This window comes from Furipterus horrens, unplaced genomic scaffold (genome assembly GCF_987537825.1).
Source record: "Furipterus horrens unplaced genomic scaffold, mFurHor1.1.pri manual_scaffold_3, whole genome shotgun sequence".
Classification (NCBI taxonomy): Eukaryota; Metazoa; Chordata; class Mammalia; order Chiroptera; family Furipteridae; genus Furipterus; species Furipterus horrens.
This window is the reverse complement of record NW_028327173.1, coordinates 203,013,064-203,024,750: the sequence shown is the minus strand read 5'-3', so window position 1 is coordinate 203,024,750 and position 11,687 is coordinate 203,013,064. Positions and strand designations below refer to the sequence as shown.

General features: G+C 43.0%; 1 protein-coding gene across 2 annotated transcripts in view; it reads left to right on the top strand.

The window, feature by feature from the left end:
- The first annotated feature begins 429 nt into the window (after nt 1-429).
- The window catches only part of PPP4R3A (protein phosphatase 4 regulatory subunit 3A), a 36,557-nt gene continuing 25,299 nt past the window's right edge, over nt 430-11,687 (top strand). For both annotated transcript variants that reach the window (XM_090271311.1, XM_090271310.1), the window contains exon 1: nt 430-1,418. In XM_090271311.1, the coding sequence (XP_090127437.1) occupies nt 1,277-1,418 (142 nt within the window). In that variant the 5' untranslated portion in view covers nt 430-1,276. The remainder of the gene's footprint in view (nt 1,419-11,687) is intronic.

Here is an 11,687-nt window from a genome sequence, read left to right as displayed (position 1 = left end):
CCTTGGCCTCAGGGTCAGAAAATGCAAATTGTCCCAAGTGTCTAGACTCGCCACAGCACTGCAGCTCCCAAGGCAAGCGGCTGGCCGCTCCGCCAAAACCTGTGGCCTCTCCCGGAAGGTTTTCAATTCCCTCCCCAAGGAGAACCGACACAACTCCGTGCTCAGGTTCCCAGCGCGGCCCCGAAGGCGCCCCGGAAAAGGCAGTCGTAGAGACGGGCGCGCCGCGGAAGAGCCCCAGGCCGAAGTGGCCCGGCGGCCGGCCGACTGAGGACTACCGGACACCAGGCCCGCAGTGGGCAGAGAAAACGGGCTCCTTGGCGGGGCCGGAGGCGGGCCCCACGCCCCTACGAATCCCCGAGCGGGGCTGATGACGAACACAGCGCGCGACGCACGCACACGCCGCTCCGTGCTCGTACGACCGTACGTGCAGGGAGCGCGAGGGAGCCCCGGCCGTCACCGGCGCGACCAGAGTTCCCCCTCCTCCGCACCCTGTGCTCCCGCCACCTCGACGACGCGGCGCCCGCCTCCCGCCTCCTAGCGAGACCTTCGACGCTGCGAGGCTCCCGGCCTCGCTCCTGTCTCTTTAAATGGTGGGGTCAGAGGGCCGCCCCTGCAGCGGCTGCCTGGGTGGCCCCGCGCGCCGCTATTGAGGGGCGAACCAAGATGGCGGCGGCTTTGGCTCCGTGAGGAAGACGGAAGAGGCGGCGGCAGCGGCGGAGGAAAGAGACTTCCAGTAGGCCTGGTGCATTCGGCGCCTGGGGGCTCTCGGCGGCTCCGGTGCACTGGCGGCACCTGCAGCAGGAGCAGGCGTCCGTCGGCGTCAGACATTTGAAGCAGGCGAGCGAAGCGGAGCCACCGGCTGCAGTAGCAGGGCCAGGTATAGGAAGGAAAACATGGCGGCGGCGGCCTGAGGAGGCGGTGGCGGCGCGGGAAGCGGCTTCGTGGACATCATGGTGGAGGCGGGAGCAGGGCAGTGACCGGCGCCCCGACTCTCTGTAGCGGCGGGGCGGTTGGTTGCGAAGCGCTTCGCGCCCCCCTCGGGGCTGCCGGGCTCGCCGGGCCTGGACAATAGCGCCGAGGTACCGGAGGCGAGAAAAAGCGGGGTCCAGAGTTCGGGCCCGGGGACGGGCCATGCGAGCGGCAGCACGGCCCCGCGGCGGCCAGCGGTGGCAGTGAAGCCGGGGAGCCCTCCGCTTGCGGGCGTCCTCCCGCTTCCCCCGGACCCACTTTCTGGGCGACTCCGGCGGGGCCTGTGCCCCGGCCCCTGGGCGGCACGATGACCGACACCCGGCGGCGGGTGAAGGTTTACACGCTCAACGAGGACCGGCAGTGGGACGACCGGGGCACCGGGCATGTGTCGTCCGGCTACGTGGAGCGGCTGAAGGGCATGTCCCTGCTTGTCAGGGCGGAGAGCGACGGTGAGTGAAGCCCTCGGCGGCGGGGCCCCGTCCCCGCCCCCGTTACTGCGAGGACGGAGGGGACGACTGCCGCTGCGGGGGAGGGCGGGCCGCCGGTGCCCCGGAGCCGCGCGGGGCGCGCTCGCGCTGTTTTCCCGAGCGCCCGGCGGCGTCGGTGGGCGAGCGGAGCGGGCCGTGCGCGCGGCGGGGTCGGGGCCTCGGGGCCGCGGTCGGGGCTGTGCTGTTCGGCTGCGCGCGGTGACCTTGAGAACGGCGCGGACGAGCCCGGCCGCCGCCTCGGTGCCCCCCTCGGTGAGGCCGGCGTGAAACTTTCCTCGGACCGAAGGAAATTCCTGGCTGACTCACTCGTTGGGAGACATTTCGCTGCGCTTGCTTTTTCTTTTCTTTTTTTTTTTCTGCTCCATCTTTCTGGTCCCGTTGCAGGTCAGCAGCGCTGGTTCGTGGTTCTGGCCGCCGGCCGCTCAGCAGAGAAAAAAGTGCCGCTGTGCTGGGGGGAGATTAGGTTTGCGTTCCCCAGTGTTTTCCTTCTCGCGAGCAGTGCAGACTGGGGTGTAGTTTCGCTGCGGAAACGCCTCGCACGGTTGGGACCCCGTTAGGCCCGCTGTTTTGAAGGCTTGCAAGTGTCTGCACTGCTGGGCCCAGGGAACAGGTGAGGGGGGGGGCTGTAACCTTCAAACCCGTTCCACGCTGCCCTGGGACCTGCGCTTGCAGCGTTTGGAAAGGGCCCTTACGGGTCAAAGGCTGATTTGTTAAAAGCACGTGTGTCACATTTTTAGAGACCTGACTCGTTTGTGATTTCCACTTCGCTCTGTGGCACACAGTGAATTTCACTTAAAGGAAACGTTCGCGGCAGGTAAAACTACGTTCAGATTGTTTTCGCCTATAACTTCATAGTAGCTATTTCAGTTTATCATGATTGTAGCTGCTCTGTATCTGAATTATTACAAACACATTTCAAAAAATTTTAGTCTTCATTGGACTCCCTTGAAGACTTTAGGAGCATGGATTCTCCATTTGAATTGAAAACGACTAATTTGGAGTATATTGCCCACTGGTTGTCTCAATATGGTTACCCCAAGTAACTTAAAACTGGAGAACAATTCTTTTTTTTGGAAACATTGAAAGAGGTTTGATGCATCAGGTTTGTTTTTCTGAGGGCTACGAAAGCACAAGTTTGAATGTCAGGTGTTCGTGTGCTTTTGTATGTGACTGTTACACAGGAGCCGGCAGCTCTGATCGCGATGTCTGGGGACGCTCTGAAAACGTTTGACACCGTCAGACGGAAGGCCTGGGCTCCGTTTGTAGGTTCAGTTAACTTCTGAGATGAAAGCGTGTGCAGATTGGACAGCAAGGCTCCGAAATCTCATGATTTTAGGGTACAGCTTCACATCATGTGCTTCATTGGACTCTATACAAAGTCTTGTTTAAAGTATTTTTAAGCATTAAGTCTCAATGTCATACTGTCAGAGTGAATCATACTCTTTTAATATATGGAGAAAGGAATCTTTTTTTTTTGCTCTTTTTATTTTCACCACTTTAGAAATAGCCCTCCCTTTGGAAGGTTTGAGGCCCTGCAATAAAGTAGGTTAAATGACTGAAAGAAAATGAATTTAATTTTTATCTAATAGGGAAAGAGATTAAATAAGTTAATTGATGTGCCCTTGTTAAATTTACATTGTAAGGAAAAACTAAATCCAAAGAGTGGGCTTAGAAAATTCTAAAATATTTGTGAGATATTGTTGTAAGTTTTTAGTTTTATGAGTAATGTTTTTTCTAACAAGAAAACTGCAAATGGAATGATCAAAATTTTTTGAGTGCCGACTGTGTGCCAGAGACTCTTTATTTGTACCCTCTGGTGCAGGACCTATTGTTGGTCTTGTTTCACAGACGGGAACACTGAGGCCCAGAGAGGCTAAATGGCACCGCCTGGTTAGGAAGCAAGGTCAGTGTTCGCACTGGGTCTGGGGGAGGTATCTAGTCTATGGCTTGAACCTAGTATTATCAGTTATTTTATTATTAACTGTTTACAGTGTGTCTTACGTTCCCGTATTGTCTACTTGCCTTTGCTACTTTATGCTTAGATTCAGTCATTGTTTACCTCAAAGAAAATAAAAACAACTTTTTGACTAAAGATGTTTAAAATTCTAGTTTATCTCCAGGCCACACATGGGAGTTTTTGTATTGATTGCTAGTCTGGGTTATCCATCATTGCGTGCCTTCCTCATTGTCCATTATAGGATAATTGAGAATTTTTATACTGGGGTGAGCAAGATAGAAAATATTTCTGATTTTCTATACAGTGGGTCGTTCATCTTGTTAGAGGACCTTATACACTTACCTGAAAATGAGGGATGCAGTTTCGGAATGGAAGTAACTGGCCTCCCTGTCACAGGGCACACCTGAAGCTGCGTGGCTTGGCAAATCTGTAGTGCATCTTGCCTTGGAGACGCTAGATGTCCCATGAAGCCACTGAGCCCGTTTTCTGGATTGCGTCCTTACTGAGTAGGTTCATATTGGCAAGATATGTTATTGGAACATGTATTTTTTCTGTAATAAGATAGGTTACCTCATTTCTCAGGTATTGTAGCTATGTACCTGTAAAGTTCCATCTTCCAATAAAGATTACTTAGTATTGTTTTTCTTTTCAGCTTATGTTGTACCCGTTACTTTGCTGAAGTGAGGATAATGTCATCCTTATTTGCCATCTCACTTTATGTTCGATCATTCTATTTCTCTCCATTATGGTCTTTACCAGCTCCACCTGCCAATTTTAGAATTGATAAAGAAATTGGAATTTCTCTACACAGTGAAGAATGTCTTTGAACATGAAATCATAGTTATTCTCTTCACTTTGGATTACTTGTCAAGCATCAATGATAATGTTCTTATATTGGTTTTTGTCTTAAGTTTTATAAAGTACTTTTTACTTTTCAAAATAGTTTTAATTTCTGACTTGACTATTTGAGAGTTACGTCAAATTCTCACTGAGGCATGAAGAAAATGAGACATGGGGAAATGTTTTGGTCGAGGTAGTTCTGCTAGCTAGTGGTACAAACTGCAGTCCCGTGCCTCTGCCTCTCGGTAGTACTTGGTTGCCTCTGTCGCTGCTATAATTAGAAAAGGAGGTCAGAACACTTTGGGGTGCGAAAGTCTGTTTTGTTTTGGCTGCTGTGGTGAGAGAAATGAACAGTGAAAGCATCAGCATTTTTCATTGCTATTCTTACAAATCAGTAAGTAGTATAGGATCTTGCATACAGGAGGCATTCCAGATTTAGCTACCAAAAAAGAGCTAAGTGTCATTGCTGGGAGAAATACTTCGTTTGACATGTTGATTAAAACATTTTTTTTCATGTGTAGACCTACTTTGTAGAATATAGGCTTAGAGTAAGCAAACCCTTATTGGTCCTCTGTTGCGTGTGATAACTGAGTGTGGTGAAGACTTGACACAGGTGTGGACCCTTTTAATGTAATGCTACCATGGTTTTTCCCCTAAACCTTCATTTTCAGTTTGTAAATGCTGTGTGTAATCTGGGGGCCACAAAAATCAGGAAAGAGGGACTGGGAACACAGACCTGCCATAGGTATAAAGCATACACTAACTAGTCTCCTAATCAGATGAGATTTTGGACTGACTGTAACTCATTTTTAATGGTGTTTTCTTTGTACTAATGAAGCATAATACCTAAGCCCCTGTCCTTAGCTTTGAGCATTGGTACGAACAACATACTAGAGAAGCCTGGAGGTTGAACTGCTTACAGAGGAGTGTCAGAGCTGGAGCTATTCACTCTGAAATCCTTAAATGTTTATTCAAATCTAAGTTTCTTAACTCCAAACCAGATACATCTATACTACCTGGATCTGATTGGTTGGTTGTTGGTTAATATTGAAAATAGAGCCACAGAAGTTATAGAAACTGTATAATAACTTATTTCTCCAGTGAAATGAAATGATACCTTCTAAATAAGTGAATTTTCCAGCTAAGTAAAACTGTACCAGATATTAAAGCTCTCAGCAATTTTCACATAATGTTCCTAAATCTAAGCTAGAATGTTTTTCCTAAGCAATGTAATGAAAATGTGTTGGATAACCATTCATTTGTAGTGTGTTTGTAGATCATCATTATCAATAGTAATTTTTCTACTCTTCAGCAGTTCAGTGATGCCAGTGAAATGATACTCTGTTCGTGCCCTAAAAAATAAGTATTGAGTGTTAATTATGTACTAGATACTGGGATAGGGACTTTATATAAATATTCAGTTAATACAGCAATGCCATGAGGTGTTATTTTTTCTAACCGTAAGTCTTGGTGTATTGATTCTTTGATTGGGTAGTTTAGTTTTGTGGTCTCTTCCTGCACCAGTAAGAAATCTAGACATTTTTTAAAATGTAAAATATTTTCATTTAAAAATACTTACATGAGTATATAAATATGTTTGTTAGACTAGGAATTAAACAAGCTGTCTGCTGGCTGGATCCAGGCTGATTTAAACTCTTGGAATGATAACTTCAGTCTGCACTACCAGCTACCTTTACCCCTATCCTGGCAGGTGTTTGTTTTGACTAGTTGTGCTGGGGATTGGCAACTGGATTTTTTTTTTTTTAAAGAAAGGGTCTCACATTTCATTTTACTGGAGGAACCAAGACTTCATGAAGCAGAGAAGGAACATTTTTAATGGCCTAATCATTTATACTTGTAATTGTACTGTTTGCTGTATTGCCACTTTTTCTTGCTATCAGTGTATGACTGCTTCTGCCTGCTGTTGTCTCGGTGTTGTTCTGAGTGGCATTTCCCCTTGTCTGTTGTTCCCCCATTTTCTGAGTGTACAGACCTTTTTGTCAGTGTATTTGGGGCATCTGTTCATGTCAGGATACACAGATCTATCTCATCTAAAAGTAGAATAGTATTATTCCACTATATCTTTAATTCACACAGTACACTGTTTGGTGGTGCTTCTCAAAGTTTTCCTCAGGATACCTTTAGACTTTTAAATTGAGGATCCCCAAAAGCTGTGTTTATGTGGGTTGTATCTTTTGATGTTTACCATATTAGAAATTAAAACTTAAGACTTTAAAAAGCCTTTCTAAAACAAGAAATTTAGTGAGAAGAGTGTCATTATTTTACATTTTTACAAATCTCTTTAATGCTTGGCCTAATTTTTTTTTTAAAGGAGGATTCTCATCTGCCTTCATCCTGTTACAGTTTCACAATGTGGACACGAGAAAAATAAGGGTGAAAAATGCAAATCATCTTTTAATAATAGGAATATAGTTTTGATTTTTTTAGATCCTTTAAGGTTCTTACACTTTGAGAACAGCTGGCATGGAGATTGTTTCTAGTTATTTACCATCACAAACACTACCAGTGACATATTTACTCATATACTTGGCAACTATGTGAGGATGTAAGATAATTTCCTAGAAGAATTGTTGGGACTAAAGAGTAGTATGTTTTGAAAATCTTGGTAAAGACAAATGACCTTCCAAAGAGTTTCTGTTGATTTTGAGTCTTCGTAATAGTAAATGACAATTAAGGATCCTCTTTTTATTTTTTTTGAAGAAGTATATGTGCAAATAGTGGCTTGGAGACCTATCAAAATGTCTTTGGAACGGACTCTGACAAGCACTTGCTGTGCAGGTGTACGGTTGATTTTGCTATTAGGCTGAATGACAGATTCTGCAGTGGCAAATTTAATTACATGTATTGGTGCATTCTGCTTGGCTTGATTACTCTTGGTTTTTCTTTGTGTCTCCATATTTCTTCCCCAGATGTTCAGGTTGGAAGTAGGAAGGCCTTTGTCAAGTCTTGGAGACTCATATTGGAGTTGGTTGTGTAGGCTTGTCTTTCTCTGGTCTGTGAGATAGCGTCTTCCTCAGATGGTGTGAGGAGGAGGAGGAGTCACTGGGAGGGTGAGAGTGAATTCCTCTTGGGGGTTAAGGGCACTTATTTCATTCCAGAGAATGATTGTGTTTCTCAAGTAAGTTGGGGTGGAGGGCTGTGTTAAACTATGTTCTATTGTTAGTAAGATACACTGGACTTTCTCATCAAAAGCATGTGTACCCCTTAATGAGAACCTTTTTTCTCTCCCTTGATGTTACTTAAGGTCTGCTAAGGATCATCCTCCTCAGTTCTCCCTTCTTTGCTACTATGATAAAGGCCTCTCACCTACAGTTGAATTGTACACCTGCATCCATACCCATATTGCTAAGATGGGAGTATTGTTCCCAGGACTGTAGCTATAGCAACTGATACAGGTAAACTTTTAGGGGGAAGGGTTGGTTTGATGCATATTCACACTCAACTGGATCTTTTTCAGTTGGTTGGAGACGTGCTCATAACTTCATCCATTAGACTAGAAGATGGAGGTGAGGAACCTAATAGATGGACTAGAAATGTGTCTTTTAATGATTATCTTACTTAACCTCCAAACTAAAAGACTCTTTGCCATGGTCCATTCTCTACAACCTCTACTGATTGCTGAGGAAATACGGTATTTGGGGGCTGGCGCTGGACCTCCTAAAATTGTATCTTATACCAAAGCCATGGGATATGGCTGAAATGGGTTTCAGGAAAGATATTTCCCCCTAATATCTTGAATGTCCCCCCACCCACCCCTGATATAAATGCGCCAATGTCAGAAGCTTTTAGTATCTGCTTATTCTTGTTTTAGCTAGAGCTTCGGGAAGGAACACTTCAGACTTTAAGCTTGTTATTTTTCCTTTGTAATTACCCTGATCACTGTGCTGAGAAAATTTTGAAGCAACTGGAAAAGGGACTGGTACTTAAAAATGGTTGACCACTGCCAGTTTTTTGTTTCGTTCTGGCAGCTCTCAGGTCAGGTGTGTATGTTTCTTAAAAGCACAACTTGAAGTGTGGACTCCAGCTTCCTGTGCCATTGCTTATCCCTTCTCTCACACTTAAAAAGAAAACTCAAAAAACTTTTGAAGTGTAATATGAATATCAAAAAGGTATACAAATTATTGGGTTGGCTGAAAAGCCTGTTATTTTTTTAATGAAATAGACACTTTTTATTTTCACTAATAACTGTCATTATGAATATTTTGAGTATGTTGGCTATCTGGCTTCTAGTGGGCAGAGGCCAGGGGGGCAGCTAAACATATTCCAATGCGTAAGGCAGCCCCACAGTAAAGAATTATTTGCCCAGAATGTCAGTAGTACCAAGAAACTTCTCAAACCACTTCTGACACGTTCAGTCAGCCACAGCACCTTCTCCATACACTGCACAAATATTTGTGAGTGTGTGTGTCTCAATTGTGTCTTTACCTTTCTTGAAATACTAAATCATAATATGCTGAAAATGTTGTATGCAGTATTTTCTTCCATCTTCAATATTAAAATGGCTGCACAACAATTCCCAGTTTTGGTAAGTTTTTAAAAAAATGCATACTGATATGCCAGCTGTCATAGTACAATCTTAACAATTGTTTTGAATGAGGATAAAAACAACTAAGCACTACTAGAACCATCCTATGGAAAAAACTAAACGAACTCTTTGGCCAACCCAATATAAGTATTCAGCTTGATGAATTTTCATAAACTAACCAGCACCCTGGAAGCCTGTTTCTGTTACTTCCTTCTCAATCACTGTCTTCCTTTCTCCTGCCCTCCAACCCCACTTGCTAACACCATAAAACCACAACCTAACTTCTAATGCCATAGATTAATTTTTGCCTCTTTTTTAGATTTTATATAAATGGAATTATATGGTATATACTTTTGTCAGAGGCTTATTTCACTCATGTTTGTAAGATTCATGTATGTTGTTGCTTTCACATGTTTGGTTCATTCATTAACATTGCTTTATAATGGTATTCCATTATATAAGTATTTACACTTTGTTTTTAGAGAAAGAGAAGAAGTGGGGCGGGGAGAGACAGAGACACAGAGAGAAAGAGACAGACTTCAATTTGTTGTTCTACTTACTTATGCATTCATTTATTGATTCTTGTTTGTGCCCTGACCAGGGATCGAACCCGCAACCTTGGCGTATCAGGACAGTGCTCTAACTAACTGAGCTACCTCCCAGGGTCTATACTTTTTTAAAACAGCATTCACATGCCATATAATTCACCCATTCAAAGTGTGTAATTCAGTGTTTTTTTTAGTATATTCTCGGGGTTGGGCAGTCATCAACAATCTAATTTTGGAACATTTTGTCTTCTCTGAAAGAAATCATGCATCCATTAGCAGTTACTACACATTCACTCCCAGTTCCTGCCAGCCCTAAACAACACCTAATCTACAGGTCTTTATATTTGCATATTCTGAACATTTCATTAGAATGTCGTCATACAATATTTGGTCTTTTCTGCCTGGCTTCTTTCATTTATAACATTTTCAAGGTTCATTCATGTTATAGCATGTATCAGAATTTCATTTCTTTGTGTAGCTGAACAGTATTTCATTTTATCCATTCATCATTCTGACATTTGGATTGTATCCACTTTTTCACTGTTAAGAATAATGCTGCCGTGGACAGGTGTACACGTATGAGGATGGGCAAAAGTAGATTTACAGTTCATATGGAAAAATACAATAATTAATAAAAGAATAAACTTTTTCACGTTGTCACAGCTGTAAGCCTACTTTTGCCTGCCCCTGTACTTGTATGGACATAATATTTTTATTTCCCTTGTATATATAGCTGGGAGTGGAATTGTTGGTAATTAATTTTCTTTTTTAAAGACTTTATTATTTTTTGAGAGGGGAAGAGGGAGAGAAACATTGATATGAGAGAAACATTAATCTTGGTTGCTTCTCATGTGCCCCCAGGTGGGGACGTAGCCCACTAGGAGTGCCCCGACCAGGAGTCCAACTGGTGACCTTTTCATTTGTGGGACGATGCCCAACCCACTTAGGTACACCAGTCAGGGTGGTAACTTAACTTTTTGAGGAACTGCCAAATTTTTCCAGAGTGGATGCCTTTTTTTGTACCCATAAGCAAAATGTATGAGGGTTTCCATTTCTCCATGTGACTGTCAACAATTATTTTCTGTCTTTGATTATAGGCATCCTACCTGGTGTGAAATGGTATCTTATTTGTGGTTTTAATTTGCATTTCTGTAATGACTATTGATGTTAAGCTTCTTTTCACATTTATTGTGCATTTGTATATTCTCTTTGGAGAGATGTCTGGTTCAGATCCAATTTCCCGTTTTAAAATTGGATAATCTTTATTACTGAGTTATAAGAGTTCTGAATATCAGTGCCTTAGGTACGTGATTTCTAAATAATTTCTCCCCTTCTGTAATTTGTCTTTTCACATTCTTTTTTTAAAAAATTACTTATTTGTTTATTTGTTTTGTTTGTTTATTTTTAGAGAGAGGAGAAAGAGAGGGAGAGAAACATCACTGTATGGTTGCCTCTCACTCGCGCCCCCAACTGGGGACCTGACTGGGAATCGAACCAGCGACACTTGGCTCGCGTCTTTTCACATTCTTTTATTTTTGGGGGGGGGGGGGATGGGGGGTAGGTTGTGCTTTTGTGCAGATTAACTTTTAAAGAGGCATCATGTACACTATACCTCTTGCAGATTTTGAAGTGTTACAAATCCAATTGTTTTGTTCACTCTATTATTTACATAGTTTTCTAGAGATGGATTGTTTTTCAGGTTATGATATATTTCAAAGTAGGTTTTTTGGACTATTTTCTCATAGAAACCATGTTTTGAGTGTAATTATATGCAATGACCCATCTTTAAAAGTGATTTTTTTAAAAAGTAAGTTTGATATATAATGTACCTGACATACTCTGATTTCATTGGGAAATAACAGAATACAATTTTTGTTCTAGTAGTTAAAACAATGAAAGAATATTTACAAAGATAGTTGGGAGTCTTTTAATACTTTTAAGGGACTCCATTGAGTTCATTCACTTGCTTTTTCTTACGAATATATCAGTGACATTTCTTAAAAATTACCAAAATAAAAATCCAATAACTGTGCATAAAGAAAATTGAAGGGACACTGGAAAATTTATTTTGATTATTCTGCCAAAAGTTAGAGCAAGAGGAAGAAGATTAAACAATTTCCTCTGGAATGTGAGAATATTTATCTGAACCTCAGTTGAAATCAGTATAAAAGAAAAGAGCCTTAAGAAATGGGGTGTTGGGGACACAGGTGGGAAAAATATGGAGGCTGTTTAGTTACCTTAAGTACAGAAAGGAAAAGAGACAGATTTTGAGTTAAGCGATTCACCCGTGCTAGACACAGGGAGGATTTGGGTGAAGTAGGAAGCTGTTCATGTACATA